This window comes from Balaenoptera musculus, chromosome 18 (genome assembly GCF_009873245.2).
Source record: "Balaenoptera musculus isolate JJ_BM4_2016_0621 chromosome 18, mBalMus1.pri.v3, whole genome shotgun sequence".
Classification (NCBI taxonomy): Eukaryota; Metazoa; Chordata; class Mammalia; order Artiodactyla; family Balaenopteridae; genus Balaenoptera; species Balaenoptera musculus.
The window spans coordinates 19725945-19753086 of record NC_045802.1 but is presented as its reverse complement, the minus strand read 5'-3'; the positions used below and the strand labels follow the sequence as shown (position 1 = coordinate 19753086).

Here is a 27142-nt window from a genome sequence, read left to right as displayed (position 1 = left end):
AATGTGGGCTTTTTGGAGAAGGTACGAGATGGCACACATGTAAACAGTAGAATTCAACTGAAATATCTGTAGATCACTTTATAATATGTAATATCATGCCCCAGTACATGATCTACAAATCAGTTATTGAGAGGTGTTTAGTGCAATGATAAACACATCACCTTCACTGTGTTTACTTAAAAAAGAAAAAAAAACATTAATGCAAATCACATTGGGAGATTTTTTATTAATTTAAATTGACATTGTTAATTTTGTCTGCCAAGTCCTTAGTAAATATATCCTTACATGATACAAACCTACAGGTTCTTCTCAATACCACAAGATCATGAGGACTTGCAGTGTTCTGTAATGATTAAAACAATGTTCAAATAATTCACAAGTTACTTTACTGAAATACTTAAAAGAATATTCTGGGGAGTGTTTGAAAGGTCTGTTTATAAATAGTGACTTGATATATTTAGTTAGGTGTTGAACATAGACACTTCTTATATAAACATTGTTTTAATACACTGCTCTACTAATGAAATTAGTTATTAGATATAATACATTTCTAACACTAAAGAATAAAGCTTTGTCTTCATATTTATTTCATTCATAAGACTCTTATCAATGAAGAATGCTGTACCCAACAATAATAAACGCATATTGCAAGTGACATTCTGTAAAACTGAAAAAGAAAGCTGCAACAAAACAAACTAGATAACTGCATTACACATTCTTTATACAAACAGCCCATTCTGAACAGAATTAAATGCAGACCAAATGCTTTTAAAAGTTTTTGTGCCTAGACGGTAATTACAATCTTCACACACTAAAGAGAAAAGGAACAATAATAATACAGAACTCAGTATTTTTAACAATTATAACACATTTAACATCTTCAGTCAACCACTGGGTTCTCAAATCAGATTGGCAACTGAAATTTCACATCCACCTGGGCTTGCTTGGCTAAGGTCACTATCTCAGACAGCTTTACAACCTGAAAGGAAAAAAACAAGCTTTGTCTCTATTTTCATAAAAACATAGACTCAGAACGATTGGTCAATGTAAAATTAATTGCATGTTCAGTCTTTTTCATTTAAAATATCTGGGCTATTCTGACATTGTTATAAATCACTTCACAGTCTTATAAGCATTTGCCACTCTTGAAGGATAGTCAAATCTAACACTGTTCACAACCCACACCATAACCCACACTGGATTTTATTCATATATATAATATCAGAAGGTATTAAATAGATACATATCTGATATATGTATATATCTCTGTCATTGCCTAAATTTTATCTATATTTTTTCCTTTTTTTAAAATTATAGTTGATTTACAATGTTGTGTTAGTTTCAGGTGTACAGAAAAGTGATTCTGTATTTTATATATATATATATATATATATATATATTCAGTTTTATATATAGATTCTTTTCCCTTATAGGTACTGAATACTGCTCCCTGTGCTATACAGTAGGTCCTTGTTGGTTATTTTTTTATATATAGTAGTTTGTATCTGTTAATCCCAAACTCCTAATTTATCCCTCCCCATCTCCCTTTCCCCTTTGGTAACCCTAAGCTTGTTTTCTATGTCTGTGAGTCTGTTTCTGTTTTGTAAATAAGTTCATTTGTGTCATATTTTAGATTCCACATATAAGTGATATCATATGGTATTTGTCTTTCTCTTTCTGACTTACTTCACTTAGAAAGATGATCTCTAGGTCCATCCATGTTGCTGCAAATGGCATTATTTCATTCTTTTTTATGGCTGAGTAGTATTCAATTGCATATTTATACTACATCTTCTTTATCCACTCATCTGTTGATGGACATTTAGGCTGCTTCCATGTCTTGGCTATTGTAAATAGTGCTGCTATGACCATAGGGGTGCATGTATCTTTTCCAATTATGGTTTTCTCCGGATATATGCCCAGGAGTGGGATTGCTGGATCAGATGGTAGTTCTGTTTTTAGTTTTTTGAGGAACCTCCATACTGTTCTCCATAGTGGCTGCACCAATTTACATTCCCACCAACAGTGTAGGAGGGTTCCCTTCTCTCCACACCCTCTCCAGTATTTGTTATTTGTAGACTAAAATACAGACTGGCCATTCTGACCAGTGTGAGGTGATACCTCACTGTAGTTTTTATTTGCATTTCTCTAATAATTAGTGATGTTGAGCATTTTTTCATGTGCCTGTTGGCCATCTGTATGTCTTCTTTGGAGAAATGTCTATTTAGGTCTTCTGCCTTTATCTTTAAAGACAGAAACAGTGACTGTCTTAGCTGGATACTACAGAACGCAAAGCACATCTAAATAAAAGCAATTCCCTAGTGGTCCAGTGGTTAGGACTCGGCGCTTTCACTGCCAGGCCCCAGTTTAATCCCTAGTCGGGGAACTAAGATCCCGAAAGCCTCTCAGTGCGACCATAAATAAATAAATAAATAAATAAATAAATAAATAAATCCTTTTTAAAATGTAAATAATCTTAACTTACAATGTTGGGATAGGAGCTTGGGTTTAGGAGTTAGTATTTTACTTTCTGTCAGTAAGTTAACAATTATCAAGCTGAATTCCAATGTTCTCTCTATAATCTGTCTGAGAATATCCAGCTGGTACCATACAACATATACAAATTAAACATATCGAAAACCAAACAGCAGATTTAGCTTCTCTCCTCCCCAGCAGAGTAGTTAAGAGAAGGTTTTAAAGTTAGACACCTTGAGTTCAGATCCCACTCTGATGCTTATGATACATGATCCTGAATAAGTTAATTTATCTAGCCTCTGTTTCTTTATCTATAAAAATGGAGATTATTTCACCAAACTTGTATTAAATAAGATAATACTTGAAGAAAAAAAAAGGCTTAGCATTGCATGCACAATAAATTATAAATGGTAACAGTTGCTAATATTATCATATTATTAATATTGTCATGACTTCCATAACCTCCTACTCAGTAGAAAAACACTATGGACACAACGAAAATCAACTGTTCACTTTTATCTTTCATGGTCTATTTGATCAAGCTCCTATTGATTCTTCTCCTTTCTCTCCATGTCCACAAAGCTTTTCTTAATTCAGGCTCTCATTGCAAACAAGCATATTTTCAGAGAAAAGTTCTAACCTATCCATTCCCTTCACCTCACAGCTAATTATTACACTAGCCAGACTCCTACTGTCTCTCACTCTTCCCTTCAACAATTGACTCCACATCTCAAAGTCAAAACAGGCTTCCCGAAACACTTTCTCCCTACCATTCCCTTGCTCAAAATCTTAATTTAAACTCAGAACTGAGTGTAAATTCCTCTGTCTCTAAACTGCAGTTGAATTTTATTTACTAGCTAAGTTTTTTCCCAAAGTATGTCCTAAAGAAGGAAATAAGACCTTTATTATTCTTATGAAAAGATATCACATTAACAAAGCAAATCTCAAAAGCCTAGTTACTGATTAAACCATATAGCACCAAAGAGTATTCTGTGAAACGTGTATAAACATAGGTGGGAAAGAATCAGAAGTTCTCATTTAAAAACATCTCTGTATCTACTAGGGAGTGTGCACCAAGATACAGTGTTAAGTAAAAGAAATGAGGTAAAATACATGTTACCATCATATAATGTGGGAAAGTGGAGAGATATATGTATACATACATCTATATGTATACACATACATTATTTGCTTGTGTTTTTAAAAAAGTGAAAAGATGAACAAAAAAATCCTAAGAAAACCAAAAAACTGGTTACCTATGGGGAAGGAACAAACAGGAATAGGTATAAAGGCTAGATTCTCTAAGTATACCTTGTTTTACAGTTTGACTTTGGAAATATTATAACAAAAAAATTTTTAAGCAATTCCTTTAAAATAAATAAATGAAGCTAACCGTGCATCAAAGGTGGGATAAAACAGAGAACTGTTTCATGTGAATCTTAAAATCCAGCAAATTATGGGAAATACTTCAAAGGACAAAAAGAACTGTGCATACAAGTCTTGAACTACTTTCAGTAGTCATATTGTTGGTATTATTATTCTAAAACTGTCATGTCTGTATCGAGGGACAAAGCAAAGGAATATTTATGTTAGTACAGAATGGGAAAAAAGAGAAACAGATATCAGATAAGAAAAAAAAACTGTACCTTGGATTTGCATTGGAAATATTGGAAGTATGTACTCATATATTTATCTCTTTAAAAAATACATATTTTCCTAGATTTGTCACTTAAAAGTATCTAGAAACAATGAGCAACCCAATAGTTGTAAGTACCCTTAAAGCTTAAATTGTGCTGTCTATAAACACCATCTGGCTGATTCTAGGTCTGCAGCAAGAAATGTAAAGATGAGCCTGAAAAATCTCATCATATCAGAAAGCATATCACAGGGCATGTAGGAAGGACTCAGGAGTCAACTTGAAGAGGTTCCCACTGACCAAAGGTGAGATAATCTAAGCATCAATAAAAATAACTAAAATGGACTGAACCACATCAAATATATTTAAATCCATGAGTTCAAAACAGCATGTGCATACATGCGTGCATGCAACACACAACACACACACCTAAAAACAAAAACTAAGAAACAAAAAAGCCTGGGTCACTTTAGTAGGCCATAATGGAACAAACCCATTATTTTGAAAACTGATCAATAAAACCAAAGAATTAAGTAAGTATCCTGCTTTTTCTATGAAAAATGTACTTCACGCCAACAAATAGTTGATACAAGAAAGTTTTGCTTTTTATAAGTATTCCATATAATAAATAATCACAGAGTTAGAAAATCACCACTTTGCATAAACAAAATATTGGATCTAAGTTATGAATGTCAATGACTGCTAGTATTACAAAAAGAGAAATTCTCTGACATTTATATACCTCCTTATGGAATTACACAAAATCAACCATAAAATATTCTTGCTCCCCGCTCCTCAAAATCAAATACATATATGATCAAACCTATAGATTGAACTACCAGTTTACAGGAAATACAGGAGCAGAGGAACATGTTAAATGACACCCCATGAATACACACATTAAAATCCAGACTATAGGAATCACTACAAGACCATCAGCCTGGTTTTTTCAACAAATAAAGCTAAGAATAAAAAAAGAGGCAAGGGAGAATCTATAAAAAGAAATTTAGTGATATATTAACCAACTGCAAGCATAGACTTATTTTGATCCTAATTCTAACAAAGAACCTAGGCAAAAAATATTTAAGAGAATCAGGGAAATTTCAACACTGACTTGATTCTTTTTTTATTAAACATAAACATAACACCACTATCCCATCTGAAACAAGTAATAATAATTCCTTTATACCATCAATACCTATATCTTTTACAGATACATGATGATAAGTATGAAATAATAGAATGTCTGGGATTTGCTTCAACATAATCATGGGCAAGGAAGGAAGAAGGTAAGAATAAGATGAGACAAGATTGAGCATGAGCTGGTAATTGTTTAAGATGGGTGATAGGTATATGGGGTTCAATACTCCTAGTGTTTAGCTGAAACACTAAGTATTAGCAATATTAGCTGGTTCATTTTAGAATCTAAACGTTTATAAATCTTTCATACACTGCAAATTTATCCTCAGATCAACATAACCTGTTTACCATTTTAGCAGCTTCATCCAAGTCATCACAAGCAAGAATTTTAAGTCCACTGTCCGCTATCAGTGCCTTAGCATCATCCACTCGTGTACCTGGAAATGATTTATGCAAATACAGACATTTTAAATATCTACACAAGATCATTTAAAATGTTTGTCACAATATACATTTACAAATATGAAATTTCAACTAACTTCCGTCATTTAATACAAATGCTTCTAAACCAAAGAAAATACTATAAAAACCTGGAGTTACCTTGTGAAATACTTTGCCTTATATCACATTAGTGGTAATTCAGACAAGTAAGAATTCAAGATACACACAACAAATAAATAATGTATCAACTTACACCAAGCAAAACTATGAACAATTTTGCTCCAATGTTAGAATTTTTTTTTAAGCCACGTTTTAAAAATTCCCTACTATACTCTCATTTTAAAAATACAGCTATTGGGACAAAGTAAGAGAGTGGCATGGACATATATACACTACCAAATGTATAATAGATAGCTAGTGGGAAGCAGCCGCATATCACAGGGAGATCAGCTCGGTGCTTTGTGACCACCTAGAGGGGTGGGATAGGGAGGGTGGGAGGGAGATGCAAGAAGGAGGGGATATGGGGATATACGTATTCGTACAGATGATTCACTTCGTGATAGAGCAGAAACTAACACACCATCGTAAAGCAGTTATACTCCAATAAAGATGTTAAAAAATATATATAGCTATTTAAAACTAAATTTAAAACTAAATGAAAAAAAAAAAACAAAACTAAATGAACCAAACCCCTCGGAATTATGAACTTTTAAGCAATTAGAGTTCACAGAACAACTGCAAGATCCTTGTACACTTACCTTGTAACCGTACCACAATAGGTATTTTAATTTCCAAATCCTTTACTGCCATGACTATACCCTGTGCAATAACATCACACCGCATGATTCCTCCGAAGATGTTGACCAGAATAGACAGTACCTGCCAATAAAATGTTTTAGTAGATTAAAATTTTAAGGGAATGACTATTTTTCCTTCCTTCCCAAGAAAACACTAGTATCTGTGCCTTATAATAAAAATTAACTCCGTGGAAACATTTTCAGACCAAACAGCCATACTCTCTGCATACAGCTCTCATCATTGAAGTCTGTGCAGTCCACCACCCAGCAAAACTTATTTCCCCTCCTTGGGTAATTTCAACACCTGGCTCACAGTCTCTTCTCTCCTGTCACATGTTAACAAGACCTCCTGATTCCATTTACTTGTTTCCTATTAAGCATAGCCATTACCAACATTACTAACCCAGACCATGTTGTAAGACAACATCATATGCAAGATCTCCAATTTAGTCCTCATTAACTATCATCTCTTCATTTTCCCCCATCAACTCTACCAAGTTTTCACACAAACCAGGCCCTCACAACTACTCAACACCTGTATGGCCACTCCTGGCTACACATCACATCCAAACCTCAGGGCCTATTTGGGTTGGCATTCTTTCATCATCACACTGATAGTCTGAATCGCTCTTCTTCTATCCTTTAGAAAAAAACCTTATTTGTTTTTTAAAAAGAGGCTTAGTTTATTCAGCTACACTAGAACTTCTCAACCAGTGAGATACAAATGGGTTATAGACACACCAAGATATTGTTCCCCTCACCCCTTAGAGCAGGGGTCCCCAACCCCCAGGCCACGGACCGGTAGCAGTCCGCGGCCTGTTAGGAGCTGGGCCGCGCAGCAGGAGGTGAGCAGCGGGCGAGGGAGCGAAGCTTCATCTGCCGCTCCCCACCGCCCCCCGCTCCCCACCGCCCCCCACCGCCCCCCACGCTCCCCCCTGCCCCCCACCTCCCCCCCGCTCCCCACCACTCCCCCTGCTCCCCACCGCCCCCCCCGCCCCCCCCCCCGCTCCCCACCGCCCCCCACCACCACCACCCCCGCTCCCCATCCCTGGAGTTACCGCCTGAACCATCCCCCACCCCAACCCCATCCGTGGAACAACTGTCTTCCACGAAACCAGTCCCTGGTGCCAAAAAAGCTGGGGACCGATGCTTTAGAGCAATTAGGAAGGTTCTGGGACAGCTGGCACCTTGAGCCAGTGGCCTCTGACAACAAGCAACCTTCCCCATGTACCTCCCGTGCCCCACTGAAATGTTACTTTCTGTGAATGCCATGACAGGAAAAAAGTTGAGACACAATGAGTTATACTACGCATTCCTTACCTTTACCACTTTTATTTCTATACTTCAAGAAATAAAGGTCTAGAATTCATAATGGAATAGAACTCACAGTGGACTCTGGCACCCTCCCATCTCACCCCCTCCCACCGCATTTGGGACAGCTACAGTATGCACCATAGGCATCATCTAGCACTTGAGCCTTAAAGTGACTGGAGCTCTACCGTGTCACTTTTACCTCCAGTCCGTATCAACTGATTACTACCAAGGACAAATCCTTGACCTGACCAGAATGAACGTCTCTAGAATATCAAATGTGTAAATCCCACTCTTGCTCAACCTCCTCTCCTTTCACTTAACGCCTTTCATCTCTAACTCTATCAAATCCAATCTTTTAAAGCCTCTAGTGCCTCAACCCCTTCCTAATCAACCAGTCTATCAGCTCTCCCCCAATCTGGCGTGCTTCACTATAGAGCCTAGAAGCCACAGCTGAGCAAATCAATGACACTGTCGTGGGCACACTCAGCTTCCTCATAGCCACTCCTCTCTCATACCCAGTCTACCTGCCATCCCCATTCAAATAATGCACGATTCCAGCCTATTAGTTTATCCATTCCAACTTCAAGAAAAGCAAAAGAGTGGGAAAAAACAAAACCAAACACCAAACCTGTGAAACACAAGCATAACCTGAAGAGCAGTATAATGATTCATCAGCAATAGGCTGACTCATACCTTAGGAATCTGACTCATACCTTTCAACTCTCTTCATGAGCCTCCTATCCCACTTCAAACTCTCTAACTTCTAGCATATGATCTTCCTTTTCCAGTAATACCTTAAGGAGTAACCTCCTCTCCAAAACTAACCTCATCACTAATTACTGTACTGTGTCTCCTCCAGGTCTTCACTCCTTTAGCTATATTCACTCTCTTCTTTATCTTCAAATCTCTTCTCCAGCTAGAAACAGCCCATCTTCTTGGTCTTCTGCACAAACACGCGTACACCGCACAGCTCTTCTCAAGCCGACCTCCACTCAACTGCGAGCACTACGTCCTTCTGTGCCTCCTCAGACCCCACCGCCGAAGGAGTAACTCTCCTGTGTGACTCCACACCCTCAGGTCCCAATCACAACTCAACCCACTGCAGCCTGGCCTCCGCCCCCCTCTCCTCCCTTTCAGCATCTAACACTGCTGCCCATTCCCTTACTTCTCAGAACTCTTCACCCTGGCCTTTGATGTCACCACTCTCTCCTGATCTACAACTATCTCTGTCAGCTTGTTCTCTCCCTCTTTTATTGGGTCTTCCTTCCTTATTCAATCCTTCAGCACTGGGTGGGAGGAGCCAGGTTCCATTCTTGGTTTCCTCAAATCACTTGCATGAGTCATATCACCAATGCCTAACACTTCAACTTTTCTCAATATACTGAGGACTCTCAAATACACATCTGACCATTATAGGAAGAATATCTTTACAACTATCTACCAGGTATAATCACCACAGGGCAAACTTAACACATTCATTCAAAAATACCAAATTTCTTTACTTTGCCTCTGACAGCACAAAAGATATCACCAACCAATGATTCTCTGCAGCCAGAAGTCCTAACCAATCCCTCACCATGCCACGCCCAAAAAGGAAAAAAATGAACTTAAGGATTCTATCTCAGCAGTGTAGGTTTCATTGCTTTATTCTTACTGACACTGCCTTTGTTATGGACCTCTTCATCCTTCCAAACAAGCAGGTATAATAACCAAATTGATCTCTCCTGCCAGTGTCTCCTTATTCTCCTTTTCACCCTTTACTAGCAGAATTACCTTCTTTTTTAAAAATAAAAAAACAAAAAGGTAAGGAGTTGATATATGTATTTGTAAATGTGCTGGGGTAGAAGTGTTAAATTCAAAACTCCTTAGCTATAGATACAGGGATCTTCACAACTTGGGTCTCAATTTGCCAACATTACTTCTTATCATTCATCCCAATAATGCTATATCTTTATGCATAAGCATCTTACCAATCCATGAACACAGTGGCCCTCTCTGGACCCCATGCCTCTGCACATTTCCTTCCCCTTGCCCAACTCATTCAATTCTCAACACAGTTCAAGGTATCTTGATCCCTACCAATGACAAATTCTTAGTCTAAATTCAGTAAGACTAGTTTACATGAAGGCCATTATCTTATTTTCATAAGCCTTAAAAAACCCACATTGGTCACACAGTAGATATATTCCTTAAAAAAAAATCTGATGAATGATAATATGTCTGTTTCTTGGATCACAATGCTTCACATCTCTTGTATTCTGATAATCATTTATAAATTCATAATTATAAATTATGGCATATCTATATATGACATATTATGCAAACATTACAATGAGTGTTTTAGAATAATACTTTACACAAAAAGTGCTCAAGAGATGTTAGCAAAAAAAGACTCAAAATGTGTGTATTAAAAGATATATATATGAATGGGTGAAATATATGGCATGTGAATTATATCTTTTTTTATTTTTGGAAGCTGGGTTTTATTTTGTTTTTTTTTTGGTTTACTTTTATTTATTTTATTCATTTATTTTTGGCTGCACTGGGTCTTTGTTGCTGTGTGCGGGCTTTCTCTAGTTGCAGTGAGCGGGGGCTACTCTTCCTTGTGGTGCACAGGCTTCTCCTTGCAGTGGCTTCTCTTGTTGCGGAGCATGGGCTCTAGGCACACAGGCTTCAGTAGTTGTGGCACGCAGGCTCAGTAGTTGTGGCGTGCAGGCTCTAGAGCGCAGGCTCAGTAGTTGTGGCACACGGGCTTAGTTGCTCCACAGCATGTGGGATCTTCCCGGATAAGGGCTTGAACCTGTGTCCCCTGCATTGGCAGGCAGATTCTTAACCACTGCGCCACCAGGGAAGCCCCGTGAATTATACCTTAATAAAGCTGTTTCTAGAACGATACATATGCAATGTGTATGAGTGTATGTGTGAAATATATAAGCATTAACAAGTCTTAAAGAAAATAAATCAAATCAATAGTAACAAAAGTTATGTCTGGATAGAATTAAAGATGATTTTTATTTCCTTTTTAGCTTTACAGACTTTCCAGATTTCTGGCTTTTTTGGTCAACTAACATCTCCAAAATTTTTTCTATAGTAATGGGTTCTCATGCCAAATCACTACCATTTATAGTATTATCTAATACCATCCAGTATTTCTTCACCTTGTTTTCTAAATCACAATGGGAAAGTTTATCTTTCTTTCTTGCTAACTTTTATTTTATTGATTTCAGCAAATTTTTCCAAACTATTGAGGACTTTTGAATTTTAATGCTCAACTACTATAACGACCACATTTACTAATTAATCAAGTTACTTCTCGCCATTCAAATTCTAAAACATAAGTTCTGCCCCTACCTTTTTATCTGAAGTGATAAGTTTAAATGCTTCTGTTACTTGATGGACTGTGGCACCACCACCAACATCAAGAAAGTTGGCTGGAGTCCCTCCATGAAGCTTTATTATATCCATTGTGGCCATTGCCAAACCAGCACCATTTACTATCAAGAAGGGAAAATGATTTGTATAAGCAACAAACAAAGAAAATAAATTAAGCTTAGCCAATCCAACTCTTAACACAAAAACAGGTGGTACCTAGACAGCCTATATTTCCATCTAGGCCAATGTAGTTGAGATCTGCCTTAGCTGCATCTTTGTCCCTTTCATCTTCCTGGGTCCAGTCCTGTAGGTCAAAGATTTTCTTCTGGCGATAAGCTGAATTAGAATCAAAATTGATCTTTGCATCCATACATAGCACTTTGAAGGAAAAAAAGAAAGTGATGTTAATTTCAAGATAGACACAATAAACTATACAGTAATCAAATGTTTTTGACTTCAGAAGAAAAACACATTTTGTTACTTACTGAAAGTATTTCAATTTATGTTCACAATTAATTCAAACTGTTTCTTGAAAAAGAATATGTGAGAATTAAAACTGCCCCATCAAAGTTACTGGTTCTACACCTATCCTAAGCAACAGATAAAGAAGGGGAAAAAAAAACCCTCAAAAGCATTTAATTTTCTTTTCAATTACCAAGAATTAACTGTCCATGCTCCTAGCTAACTCCTTTGCTTGGGCCCAGGGTCTCAACTCAAGGGGATTGTTCCACTAATTCTGTCTTTCCTGCACTGTAAATTCCACCCCACCCCACTTTGCTATTGGCTAAATCAAACTGACTTGTAAAAATGCTGTTCTTTCCCCCACCTTAATAAAAAGAAAGAAAAAACTCTTTGCTCCCTACCTCCCCCCACCACCTTACTCTCGTCTTTCTATACAGCATAACTCATGGAAAGAGTTGTCTCTTTAAACCTGGGGTCAGCAAACTATGGCCTATGGGCCAGATTCAGCCTGTGCTGGATTTTTTATGGCCTGTGAGCCTACGAAGGGTTTTATATTTTTAACAGGTTATGAAGAAGAAAGAAGAAAGAAAGGGTAAAGGAAGAAAGAGAAGAACAAGTAGAGAAACAGCAGTAACTGAGACTACATCTGCCAAGCCCTGATTAAAAAACTCCCTGTACCAAGTTTTTCTCCTGCCATTCTCTCTTAAATCCACTCTAATCAGGCTTTTACCTCCAGCACTCTACCAAAATGGCCCTTATGAAGGTTAATTCTCTGACTTCATCTTTCAATATGTACTCTATCCCTTCCTTGCTCCAATGTAACTACAACTTTCTCCTTATTCCTGAACAGATAGAGGCTAAAAGAACTGAGCAGCTTCAGCTGTTGCACAAAACAAGAGACAAAGTTTAGAGTCAGCCAAGTTAACTATTAACAACAAAAAACAACATTCTTTCAGAGGAAGATGATAGAATTCAGTCTCCCAAAATGTCTAGTATACAACTAGAAATTACTAGATCTGTGAAGAAACAGGAAAATGTAATCAACAGTAAAGAAACAAAGCAGTCAAGAGAAGCCAAACTCAAGATGACTCAAATTTTAAAGTATCAGAGGACTGTGAAATAGCTATTTTAAACATGTTTAATGATTTAAGGGAAAATATGGTCATAATAAAGCACCAGGTAAGTAATCTCAGCAGAAAATAAAACTATGAAAGGAACCATATTGAAAATTTGGAACTAAAAAGTACAATATCTGAAATCACTGGTGAATGATAATATGTATGTTTCTTGGATTGTGATCCTTCAGATCCCTTGTATTTTGATAATCATTTATAAATTTATAGTTATAAATTGTGGCATATCTATATATGACAGATTTTACAAATATTAAAATAAGTGTTTTAGAAGAATGCTTTAGTAAATGCAAAAAGTGCTCAAGATATGTTAGCAAAAAAATCTGCATATAACTTTACAGTTGGCCCTCCATACCTGCAGTTTTGCATCCACAGATTCAACCAACCACGGATTATGTAGTACCGTAGTACATACTTATTGAAAAAATAATCTGCTTATAAGTGGACCCTCACAGTTCAAATTCATGTTGTTCAAGAGTCAACTGTATATCTATTAAATTAATAAAATTAACATGCCATTCAAAAAACAATGAGGAACACATAGTAAAGGCATTAATCCTTAGTAGGCCTCTAAAGTATATAGACTCAAGAAGATAAAGACAGGTTCACTCAGGTGATGGTGATTCTCCAATAAAAACATACTTGGGGTGAAATACCTAGGAAGCATATTTCCTAGACCCGAGCTCTGCAACAGTCAGTAGAACCAGCCACTGACAACTCTGCTAACAGCAAGGGTATGTGTAATATCAGTAAACAGAGCCCATACTTAATTCATAGTGTTCAAAAGAGGAAAAACTTTTAAGAAATGTACATTTTGGGTTTTTTCCCCCCTAGAAGTCACAAATGCACCAGGCCAAAATTAATTCCTTACTTGGAGATTTCTCTCAACTGATTTCAGGTCCATAGGTAAGATAATCAAGACAACTGGCATCCTGGGGAGACTAATATCAGTCCATTCTCTTTCATTCAGCTTTCACTGAGTTTCTGCCATGACCCTTGATAAAACGAAGTACATGGTTCTGAGAACATTATTGTGCCTGAGATCACTGTCCCTGGCAGTGGGAATGGCTTGAGTTCTGCGGGGGTTTTTTCTCCAAATTTGGTAATTGAGGGCCCAAAGCTGTGATAAACTTATATGTATTATTAACCTTTTGTACACTTTTAGAATTCAGGCACATAAGAGATCTGAAATTCAAATAATATAACTTCTGAGATCACAAAGAAACTCTACCCATTCCTATGACAGACAGTCCAAACTGCCATGACTAAAAGAATTTAAAAACCATCTAGAATTCATAACCTCTCATTCAATCAAAATATTTATGAAATTAGAAAGAACATTAATTTCTTTGAACTTCTAACTCAGATAAGAGAATGTGACTTGGGACTTCAGTTCTCTAGGTCCTCTGGACTTTTATCACATTTGGACTTTAAATCCAGCAGTGTCTTTATGTAATTTACTATTAGAGTATTTTAATGCCATAATCTAATCTCACTGATGAACTTTTGAAATTCCAATAGACAACCTGACTGAACATAATGTGGTGTCAGAAACAGAAAAGAATAAATTTTCAGAATTGAGCATAACACTTTCTTAAAGCTGATACCGGTGTACTATTTTGACCCATTTTAGAAATTTCTGGGGGTAAAAATCCAAACTACCTATAGATGCTCCCATAATAGCCAAAGGAACAATGGCTGGGATTGGAAAGGCAGCCTTAAAGTCAGAACAAGATTACCCAAACAGACAGGTAACCTCTCCTCCCTCAAGAGCTCCACATCCACCCTGATAGATCACAGGCTTGACGGCTGAGCTCAGTGGGTAAAGAAAATACTAAGGAATGTTTGGGGAGGAGGGGGCGGGATCAAATCTTCCCCACTCCTGATGCTTCCTTTCACATTCAAAGGATTCACTTAGTATAAGATCTGTCTCTCACTGTCTCTTTACTTAATTCTTCCCAGAGGAAAGGAAGCAAATTATCTGTCTAGTTAATCTAGATATTATAAAACTAGGCATGCATAATTCTGCTCAATCCTTCTTCCTCTTGGAGTAAGCTTCCCACAGCGAGCAACCATTTCCAACTGCTATTCCCAAGGCACAGTCTATCCCTGAAAGGACTGCCCTGTTAAAGCCTCATATTTGAATAGATTTATTAAGTCTGTCTAATTGTGTAATTTAGTTGTCAGATCCATTTTAATTAGAACTCTGTCAGGGAAGATCAGTAATCACTGGAAGATCTCTCGGAAACTCCAATGATGGCAATGGTATGATAAGCTATTTAAGCAACTGTATTCAAATATATATATATATATATATATATTTTTTTTTTTATATTACCCTATGTTTTCAGAGCGTTACTAGGAAAATAAGTCTAGAGTCTATAAGCTTTCTTCTTACAATTATTCAAACAATTAAACCGGTACAAATTAAGAGGTATACTTCATTCTATGCAGCATATATAGTCCAAAAAAACTGTGCACAAAGGAAATAATTCCAAATTTAGTCATTCAAAATATCCTTAAACTACTATTTTAAGGAATACTATGATAATTTCCCCAAATGTATATTCTATCTTGTCATATGGTAAGTTAGTACCAAAAGGAGACAAATATCTATATTTTCTATTTTTTTAAATATTACTTTTGAAACTCAATATGAACCTTATAAATAAAACATATCAATCTGCATATGTTTATAACTACATAGTCTGCATTGGTCTAAAGCCTCCATTCAAAATATATAAAGAAAGTACTGTGAGAAATGTAGGTCTGCTAACAGAGCCTGAGCTTGAACTCATCTGTAAAATAAAGCCTTCTCCTTTCCATTCCCACTGCCTTTGTTACCTCCTGCTTGGACTACTGCTACAGCTTCCTAACCTAAAAGATATACCTTATCGCTAATCTCTTCCTACTCCAATAATGCTGATATACTACTACTCTCTACCCAAAATATCCCTGTCATACAACTGTGTCATATGTAAGAGTACAAATTCTGCAGTTGACTGTTTAGATTCACCGCCCATTTCTACCACTAGCCATGTGTCCCTGGGCAAGTCACTTAACCTCTTGGTAACTCAGTTTCCTAACCTATAAAATAAGGATAGTAATAGTATCTACCTCACAGAACTGCTATAAACATTTAATGAACTATAGGGGTCCATATCTGAAAAGTTCTTACAATAGTGCCTAGCATATAGTATTTGCTATGTTTTCGTTAAATAGAGGGAAAATATTTTTTAAAAAAATAAACTTTACTATAGGAAACCAAAGTATACTTAGAATGTCTCTTCTGTATGGTCAAAATTCAAAACTATGTACTACGAAAGAAGAAACTGAAAATAAACCAAAACATGGGAGACAAGCTGAAACTGAGTAGAGATATTTTTCAAAGACTAAGGAAAACAAATACAACGATAGAATTAAAATCTTCAAATGAAGAACAAAATCAACAGTCTCTGTATACCAGCAATAAACAGTAAGAAAATACAATGGCAGGGGCTTCCCCGGTGGCGCAGTGGTTGGAAGTCTGCCTGCCAATGCAGGGGACACGGGTTCGAGCCCTGGTGTGGGAGGATCCCACATGCCGCGGAGCAACTAGGCCCGTGAGCCACAACTACTGAGCCTGCACGTCTGGAGCCTGTGCTCCGCAAGGGGAGAGGCCGCGATAGTGAGAGGCCCGCGCACCGCGATGAAGAGTGGCCCCCGCTCACCGCAACTAGAGAAAGCCCTCGCACAGAAATGAAGACCCAACACAGCCATAAATAAATAAATTTATAAAATTAAAAAAAAAAATGATAATGACAGTTAACTTAAAAAAAAAAAAAAAGAAAATACAATGGCAGAAAAGATCCCATTCAAAATAGCAACAAAAATGTATTTCTACAAATAAATCTAAAAAGAAATATAATACCTACCAAAAGAAAATAAGTCTTATTTAAAAAAATATAAATCAAGACTTACATAAATGGAAAAATAAGGTATTTCTAGTTGGAAAAACTGATTACTAGGAAGATGTTAATTTTTCCCCAACAATTTATAGGATGAATACAATTCCAATAAAATTCCAGTATGATCGGTTTTGAAACCTGACAAAAGGATTCTAAAGGTTGCCTAGCAATAGGAGTTAGTAATTTGACATCCAAGTACCAAATGCAGGACCAAAGGCTTCAAGGAGTTTGAGAACACCTAAACTTCATGAAAAACAGTGCATATGCACATGCACACATGGGAACACTGGTGCAGACTCCTTGGTGAGGGTTACTCGCTTTCATGCAATTTTCACTGCGTTTCTTAAAATTTGTCCTTGACCCACGAAGGGTTAAGTAATGCCAATCTAAAAGAATAAATAGGTAAGAACTGCCTCCCTTAAAAAAAAATATCGGTTTCATACAGATAATTCTCCTTCACTGGACATTTCATTTTTAAAATGTGCATCAGCCCTCACTCTTTAAAAAAATTTAATTATTTTTAGTTTTATAAACTACCTCTACAATCACAAGAAAATTTACTCATTTTTCTTTATACAACCATATAAATGACCAGCTAAAAATTGACTTCTATAATAATGAATATAACTAATTAGAAGTATAAAAGTGAAAGAGATCTACAAATGCTTAAGAAGATTAGAAATGTCCAAAGAGACTTGAAACAAAATCAAACAAATCACAGCAACAGAAGCAATTAATGTAAAATATCAAGAAAAATTTAGGCTACAATAAAGCAACTTATATTTTTAGAAAAACTATACATGGAAGGCATGATAATTCAAAACCTGATTTACCTTTTAAACATACGTAAAAGAAAAGCTGTCAAAGTGACAAGCTAATCTTACTTCCCTAATATTAAAGGACTATAGTATCAGAATACACACTTTGTACAATAACAATCATGGTGTCTCTAAAGTTTGAAACCTGGGGAGACTAAAATGGCTAATTCCCCAAAACTACAACTATTTATTCACTACCGTAGTGGATACTCTAATCCATCACTGCCCAACAGAACTTTTTGCAATGATGAAATTGTTCTTTATGTCTGCTGTCCAATACAGAGCTGTCCAATACATGGGGCTACAGAGCACTTGAAATGTAACTAGTGCAACTGAGAAATATTTTAATCTTATATCATTTCAATTAATTTTACCTGCCACATGTGCCTGGTAGCTGCCATACAGTGCAGCTTTAACCCCTCTGTGTGTACATAAATATATATTTAAGGTGTTTGTTTTAAAGGGTCTCTTTAATATTTATTCACATTCACTCTTTTCATTATAAAATAAGCTTCTACATAGAAACGAGTTCACTTCCTTATGAGTTCAACTTCCTCAGTGAAGAATATGATAAGTGGATAAACAGACAATCAATGTTTGATAAAAGAAGATACTTTACCAGCTCCGTCTGAATCCTCTACCATTGGATTTATTTCTACCATGGTTGCATCATATTTCAGAAAAAGGTTGTAAAGCTTGATCATGTTTTCTGCTGCAGAATCCACAATATTGGCTGGAAATCCCATCTTCTGTGCAAGCTGAAAGCAATTTGGCTCTTTATTATAGGAATGCTGTATACATCCAATCAACATTAAATTATTACAAATAAAAAACCTTGTAGTTTATCATTTAAATAATAAGCATGACGCATTTATGGTCAAACATTAATCACTGAAATAGCATCTACTATCACTAAATGGTTAAACAAAAGTTTTTATTCAAAATCCTCACAAAGCAGGTAGTATGCCCATTTTACAAAGAAAGAGATCCAGAGAGGTCAAATGACTTGTCATTCGCCTCAATTCCTGTTCCTGTGTTATTCCAAAGCCTCCATACTACCACTAAGCCTTATGGCCAACCTAAACTGAAAAAAGAGGCTTATATTTTATTAAAACTACATATAAAAGGTAGACTGATAATCCAAATGGTCTAAAAACAATGGCCAAAATATTAACTCACCCTATTTTACCTTTTAGGTAATTTATGAAGAGTGTCTACCAAGCAATGAAGACACATCGTCAAACAAGTATTATCCTATTCATTCAAAAATCTACTGAACACCTAATATATGCTAGATTCAAAAGATATACAGGTACTTAAGCTTCTAATCTAGTAGAAGAGTTCACAGTCTTGCGCAGAGATTCCTCCCTAAATATACCTGAAGAGCTTTTTTTTTCCTTTCAATTTTTATTTATCTATTTATTTATTTTTGGCTGCGTTGGGTCTCCGTTGCTGCATATGGGCTTTCTCTAGTTGTGGCGAGCGGGGGCTACTCTTCGTTGCGGTGCACGGGCTTCTCATTGCGGTGGCTTCTCTTGTTGCAGAGCATGGGCTCTAGGCGCGCGGGCTTCAGTAGCTGTGGCGCATGGGCTTAGTTGCTCTGCGGCATGTGGGATCTTTCCGGGCCAGGGATCGAAACTGTATCCCCTGCATTGGCAGGCAGATTCTTATCCACTGTGCTCTTCAGGGAAGCCCTGAAGAGCTTTTTAAAAATACATACACCAAGGTCTCAACCCAGAAGTTGTGGTTCACAAGTTCTATAGTGGACCAAAAATCCATAATATTTTAAAGTTCTATAAGCAATTCTGAACCACTGGTATAGAAGCCACATGTCTCTTTTTTTATCCTAACTGTTGCAGCTGCTCAGGAAACCTATGCAGTAGTTTTCTCCTCTCTTCCAATTGCTATCTAAGGCTACGATACATCTGACTTTCAATAACAGAAAATATTAAATTCTTTGAAAGTGAATGTGACTCTTGCAAGAAGACAAATGCAAATAATCAAATGAAAATAAAGTGGATGATCAAACTAAGAAATGTAATTTTGGGTTAAAACATTTCAAAAAAAGAATAATGAGAAATAAAGTGCCATTTCATTTAGAAAGATTTTCACTAGGTTATAATCTACTGTTTTAAATGTAAACATCTGAGAATTGCAAAAGAATTCTGATCAGCCCAGTATGACATTAGTTTGTCTAGCACTGTGCTGGGAACTATTTCTGTTCATCCATCACTCAAAAAGGTACAATCTTAGTAGATTATTCCTTCAAGTATTCTTGTAAATCAAGTGTTTTCTTTCTCATTTAAATTTAAGTCTCCAGTCATCACTCTCACATAACTACCTAATGAATCAAATCTCTGTCCCCTTTAAACATTTATACCATTCACTTGCCTAAATGACGTGCTTCATGCTTTAGCAGGGAAATCTTTGTATCAGTCAAAATTCCTGCTCTACTGTACTTCAATACCATAAGCTTCTTTTGACAGTTTCCTAATAAGAGATGTTAATTTCATTCAATTTAATATTCAAACTTCTTTTTAAGATGGGTCACTCATTTTTTATATATAAACTAAACAATTTAATAGCAGTATTACAAACATTAACAAGCAACTCTCACAGGCCATAATACTAAACTTCATGGTTAAGTTTTTGTTTTGGGGGGCTTTTTTTTGGGGGGGTGGGAATCGAATGGGAGGAAGAGGCACACAAGAAGGATGGTACAGAAAACTAGTGAAACTGTAGGCAAAATTTACTGAGTATGTGCATACACTGAGAGAAAGTCCACAGCTTTAAACAGATTCTTAAAAGCGTCCATAAAACTTCCCAAAAATAAAATCACTGATCTATCATAGGGATATATGAGACAGTGTCCCTACCATTCCATACAACTTACAGGAAATAAAGGGGGGATAGGACATGTTAAATGCCACCATGGGGATGTAAAATCCAGACTATGAAAAACGATAAAGTATAATTAACCCAGGTTCTTCAACAAAATGAAAGAAAATGAGTGAAGAAAGTGAGGGAAAGGAAACCTATAAACTAGAAGAAGACCTATGAGACCTATTAACCAACCACAATGAAAGAACTTATGTGGATCCCAACTCAAACTGTAAAAGAAAAAAAAAAATTGAGACAATTAGGGAATTTGAATGACTGGGTGAGTGATGATATTAAGAAGTTATTGTTAGTTTTACTAGGGATGGCAATGGTATAGTGGCTATTTTAAAAGAATCCTTATCTTTACTAAAGATACATAGTAAAATATTTATGGAGGATATGAAGAAAAACGCTTTAGATACTTCTAAAAAGTTTCAATTTCAAACTACATATTAACATGCCTTGACACTCAAAAAAATTTTTTAAGAAGTTTTGTCAATCACTTCACATATACAGAGTTAATTCTCTTTAAGGGTTGTAATTATCCAATCAAAAGCTAGAAATGTTTCGGAGTACAACATACCCGAACAGCTTGTTCCTTTTTGATGCCTTCTTCAATATCAATAGGTTCTTTAACTATGGCCTCAGGAGTCTCAGCAGCAACATCTTCAATGTTGACACCACCTTGAGAACTTCCTATCAATACAGGACCCTAGCAGGAGGGGAAACAGCCAAAATATCTAGATTTTATTTTGGAACCATCAATAAAATCTTAAAATCTATTTGTGTACACTATCAGACTTATACATCTATCACTCCCCACTATTTTTAAATTCCCTTGAGAATCTATCCTTGCACCTCCTGCACAATGCCCCCTAAGTGTTCAACTGAAATAATGGAAAAGAAGTGAAAAGGAAGAGGAAGACAATGGCTCACCTGTGAGGGAAAAAGATTAAAAATAGATACAAATGTATACCAAACAACTTAATATAAACATATACATATGTGAAATATAACCAATGCATTTTTCACAAGAACTGAAGGGACATTGAAGTATTGTTTAAAGAACATTAAAAAAATCATAAAACAGTTTACTGATATTTAATAGGGAAAGCCTAATGAACAAAAGGTCCTGATTTTGTAAGCTCTAGCCCTACTGGAAGTCAGTAAAAAAGAAAGCTACCTACCTTGAAAGAATAGCTCTGGCTATTATCATGAGCAATTAAGAAGGTAAGATGATAAATACCAAACAATTAAGTTAACTTTTAAGTCTTCTAAAATCAATCAAGAAAAAACAAAGTAAAATTATCTAATAGATTTGCTAATTTATGCACAAAACCAGAAATAATCTTGACATGCAAAAACAAGGAAATGGTAAAACCATGCTACTAAAGATTATTTAATGCATCTGGAAAGGAAAATGATCTCAGCAGTGTAATCTGGGAAAAAATGATACAAAACCTTAGATTCTATTCTCAACTGTGTTTTTTTTAACATAAAGTGTGTTTAAATATGCAACCTCCCACTATTCACACAAGCAGAAAAAAGATAAGAAATAAAACATTAAATGATAAGACTTTTGTTATTTTATGTGTCACTACTTTCCAAAAAAAATTTCTACAGTGAATATATTATTCTTAATCCAGAAAAAAAACACCTCAAAAGACTAATTTCACTTTTCTATCCCAGCACCTAAGTGTTTCAGTAACAAATTCATTTCAAGGTATAATGTAAAGAAATAATATTATATTCATTACTGTTTGGAGAACAATACAGTCCTTCAAATCCTCAAAATATGGCAATAGCCAAAGGGACCAGGGTGGGGGAGGCAGGGGGGATGGAATTTATTATTTTTTAAAGAGAGTTAACTGTTATTTAGGCAAAAAAAGATTTAAGCATCAGCCTTCCAGGAAAAAAACTGGGTGGTTGAGGAACAAGGATGGGTGGAAGATTTGTATTTCCCTGTACATCTTTGTACCTTTTAAATTTTATACTGCCTGACTAGATTTCAATATACATGTGTAATAAAGAATTTGGCTGGCCTTTGTCCCCAGTGCGTGGGAGGCAACTTCTAAACCCTCCCCTACATCTGAGAGTTTATGTTAATGAGGTGACTCACAATGGACCCCTAGATAATACAAAGGAGATGACTCAGGTGGGCACTGACCAGGTCAGAAAGACTAATGATGTGATTAGAAGGTTGGAGCTTTGAGCCACATGATATCAGCCTACACTTCCAAGAGGGAAGGAAGCCTGGAGATTAAGTTTAACTCAGTGGGCAATGATTCAGTCAATCATTCCTACTTCATAACCCCTGCACACCCCCACTGCCACTACCCAAAAATACTCTGGACATCAGGGTCAGCAAGATGGTGGAAAATAAAGCCCCAGATTTTGCTCTCCCACAGAAACACTAACTTAACAACAATATATGACCCCAAATGCCTATTAGAGAAAACCAGAAACCAGTTAAGAAGTTGCAGTACCCCATGCAAGTTCAACTGCAAGGAAATGGGTAAGAACAGTCATTTTATTTAATCTAAGTGAGCCCCTCCCCCAAGCCAACACAGCTCAATATCCGAGAAATAGCCCAATGTGGGGCTTCCCCCTTGGGAGGGAAAGAGAAGAGTGAAATGTTCATCCAACATTTCTGCTTTTCAGGGGTCTGTCCAAGGAGCTGGTTCCTGTCTCACCTGACTTGGAGGGCTAACAGGGAACCTGCAAACTCTGAATGTCTCATGAGGGAGAGGCATTGAGAACATAAGAAGGCTCAGCAGCTGTGACAGCACCAGAGAACTTGTAATACTACAGACAGAAGCCAACACAGCTCACCAAAGTTGGAGGAAAGCACCCAACTCATGGCTTTCTTTTTAACAACTCAAGGAAGTAGAAAAAGAAGAACAAACTGAACCCAGTAGTGTTAGCAAAAGGAAGGAAATAATAAAGATTAAAGCAGAAACATATGAAATAGAAAATTTTTAAAAAAAGAAAAAAATTAGCAAAACTAAGAGTTGGTTTGTTAAAAAGATCAACAAAATTGACTAACCATTAGCTAGACTAAGAAAAAAAGAAGGGCTTCCCTGGTGGCGCAGTGGTTGAGAGTCTGCCTGCCAATGCAGGGGACACGGGTTCGAGCCCTGGTCTGGGAAGATCCCACATGCCGCGGAGCAACTGGGCCCGTGAGCCACAACTACTGAGCCTGCGCGTCTGGAGCCTGTGCTCCACAACAAGAGAGGCCGCGATAGTGAGAGGCCCGCGCACCGTGATGAAGAGTGGCCCCCCACTTGCCGCAACTAGAGAAAGCCCTCGCACAGAAACGAAGACCCAACACAGCCAAAAATAAATAAATAAATAAATAAATAAAGGAGGCAACTGTTGTAATGACTTAAAATTCTAAAAAAAAAGAAAAAAAGAAAAGATTCAAATAACAAAAATCAGTAGTGAAAGAGGAGACATTACAACTGATGCCACAGAAGCGAAAAGGACCATAAGAGACTACTATGAACAATCAAACACCAACAAATTGGGTAACCTAGAAGAAATAAATTCCTAGAAACATACAATCTACCAAGACTGAGCCATGAAGAAATAAAAAATCTGAACAAACCTATAACAAGGAGATTGAATGAGTAATCAAAAACCTCCCAACAAAGAAAAGCCCAGGACGAGATGGCTTCACTGAAGAATTCCACCAATCTTTCTCAAACTATTCCCAAGAAAAAGAAAACTGAAGAGGAGGGAACACTGCCAAACTCATTCTATGAGGCTAGCATTACCCTGTTACAACATCAGACAAAGATACTACAGGAAAACTACTGAGCAATATCCCTGATGAATATTGATGCAAAAACTCTTAACAAAATACTAGCCTACCAACTTCAATAACACATTAAAAGGATTATATATCATGATCAAAGGGGGTTTATTCCTGGAATGCAAGGATGGTTCAATATAGGAAAATCAATCAGTGTACCACACCACATTAATAGAATCAAGGTCAAAAACCACATGACCATCTCAACTGCTGCAGGAAAAGCATTTGAAAAAATTCAACACCCTTTCATAAAAACACTCAACAAACTAAGAAGAGAAGGACTACATCAACATAATAATGGCCACAGATGAAAAGCCTACAACCAACATCATATTCAATGGTGAACAACTAAAAGCTTGCCTTCTAAGATTAGGAAAAAGGCAAGGATGCCCATTCTCACCATTTTATCCAATATAGTATTGGAAGTCCTAGCTAGAGCAACCAGACAAGAGAAAGAAACAGAAAGCACCCAAATAGGAAAGGAAGAAGTAAAATTACCTCTGTTCACAGATGATATGATCATGTATATACAAAACTCTCAAGAATCCCCCAAAAAACTGGCTAAGAATAAATGAGTTCAGCAAAGTTACAGAACAAAATCAACACACAAACATGTCTTGCATCTCTATACACTGACAATGAACAATCCAAAAAGGAAATTAAGACAATGATCCCATTTATTGATATAATAGAGTCAAAAAGAATAAAATACTTAGGAATAAACTTAACCAAGGAGACAAAAGACTTGTACACTAAAAACTACAAAACAATGCTGAATGAAACTGAGGAAGACACAAATAAGTAAACATCCTGTGTTCATGGATTGGAAGACTTAATATTATTAGAATGTCCAATACTACCCAAAGCAATCTACAGATTCAATGCAATCCCTATTAAAATCCTAATGGTATTTTTTCCCCCAATACAATCTTTTCTCCACTGTCCATTTTCTGCAAAAATAGGGGGAAAAAAATCCTAAAATTCACATGGAATCTCATAGGACCCTGAATAACCAAAATATCTTGAGAAAGAAAAACCAAGCTGGCGGCCTCTTACTTCCAGATTTCAAAACATATTACAAAGCTATAGTAATCAAAACAGTATGGTTCTGCCACAAAGACAGACCTCAATGGAATAGAATAGAGAACCCAGAAATAAATTCTCATATATATGGTCAAATGGTCTTCAACAAAGGTACCAAGGCTACACAATGGGGAAAGGACAGGCTCTTCAACAAATGGTATTAGGGAAACTAGATACCACGTGCATAATAATGAAGTTAGACCCTTACCTTATACATATACAAAAATTATCTCAAAATGGATGAAAGACCTAAATGTAAGACCTGAAACTGTAAAACTCCTAAAAAACACAGGGGAAAAGCTTCATGACACTGGATTTGGCAATAATTTCTTGAATAAGACAGAAAATCACAGGCAACAAAAGCAAAATATACAAATGGGACGATATCAAACTTAAAAACTTCTACAAAGCAGAAGAAACAATCAACAAAAAGGCAACCTAGAGAGTGGGAGAAAATATATGCAAACTGTATGTGAGAGATTAATATTCAGAATATATAAAGAACTACAACTCAACCAGAAAACCAAACAACTCAATTTAAAAATCGGCAAAAGACTTGAATAGACATTTCTCCAAAGGAAATACATGTCTTAGCTTAGGATGCTATAACAAAATACCAGACTGGGTGGCTTAAACAACAGACATTTATTTCTCACAATTCATGGTTCACACCCATACTAATCTCCTTATCAAATGGTTCTTCAGCCACACCCTTCATAATTATCTTCCAAATAGCTTTCTAGTTTTTTGCAATATAGGCAGGCTGAGAATTTTCCCAAACGTTTAAGTTCTGATTCCTTTTTGCTTAACAATTCCTTCTTCAATTCATTTCTCTCTTCTCAAATTTTACTATAAGCAGTAAGGAGAAATGAAGCCACCCCTTCAATACTTTGCTTAGAAATCTCCTCAGCTGGGACTTCCCTTGTGGCGCAGTGGTTAAGAATCCACCTGCCAATGCAAGGGATATGGGTTCGAGCCCTGGTCCAGGAAGATCCCACGTGCCGCAGAGCAACTAAGCCCACACTCTAGACCCCGCGAGCCACAACTACTGAGCCTGCACACCACAACTACTGAAGCCTGCGCACCTAGAGCCAGTGCTCTGCAACAAGAGGAGCCACCACAATGAGAAGCCTGTGCACTGCAATGAAGAGTAGCCCCCGCTCGCCGCAACTAGAGAAAGCCCATGCGCAGCAACGAAGACCAAAAGCAGCCAAAAATTTTAAAATTAATAAATAAATTTGTTAAAAAAATCTCCTCAGCTAAATATTTAATATCATCACTCCCAAGTTCTACCTTCCACAAAACACTGGAACATGAATACAATTCAGTCAAATTCTTTGCCACTTTACAACACGGATCATCTTTTTTGCATCATCCAAAACCATGTTCTTCATTTCTGAGAGCTCACCAGAATGGTCTTTACCATCCGTACTTCTACCAACATTCTGTTCATGATTATTTATATAATCTCTAAGAAGATGGAAGCTTTCTCTGTATCTCTACTCTTTTCTTTCTGAGTCCTCACCAGAATCAACTTTAAAAGTCCTTTCATGGCAATCTCAGCTTTTTCTAGCATGCACCTCAAAACTCTTCCAGTTACACAGTTCCATGACATTGGCGGTTAGGGCTTCAATATATGAATTTTGGGGAAGACATAAACATTCAGTCCATAAAAACATACAAATGGCCAACAAGCATGTGAAAGGGTATTCAATATTATTAATCATTGGGGAAATGCAAATCAAAACCACAATATTACCTCATACCCATTAGGATAATTTCTGTCAATAATAATAATAATAGTGTTTGTGAGAAAGCAGAGAAAATGGA

General features: G+C 36.6%; 1 protein-coding gene across 1 annotated transcript in view; it reads right to left on the bottom strand.

Moving 5' to 3' along the window:
• Nucleotides 1–206: 206 nt before the first annotated feature.
• The window catches only part of SUCLA2 (succinate-CoA ligase ADP-forming subunit beta), a 48515-nt gene continuing 21579 nt past the window's right edge, over nucleotides 207–27142 (bottom strand). The window contains exons 5-11 of the mRNA XM_036831475.1: nucleotides 20999–21127; nucleotides 18155–18293; nucleotides 11392–11553; nucleotides 11155–11297; nucleotides 6451–6571; nucleotides 5600–5688; nucleotides 207–979 (exon numbers count right to left, since the gene is read on the bottom strand). Coding sequence (XP_036687370.1) covers nucleotides 905–979; nucleotides 5600–5688; nucleotides 6451–6571; nucleotides 11155–11297; nucleotides 11392–11553; nucleotides 18155–18293; nucleotides 20999–21127 — 858 coding nt within the window. The 3' untranslated portion in view covers nucleotides 207–904. The remainder of the gene's footprint in view (nucleotides 980–5599; nucleotides 5689–6450; nucleotides 6572–11154; nucleotides 11298–11391; nucleotides 11554–18154; nucleotides 18294–20998; nucleotides 21128–27142) is intronic.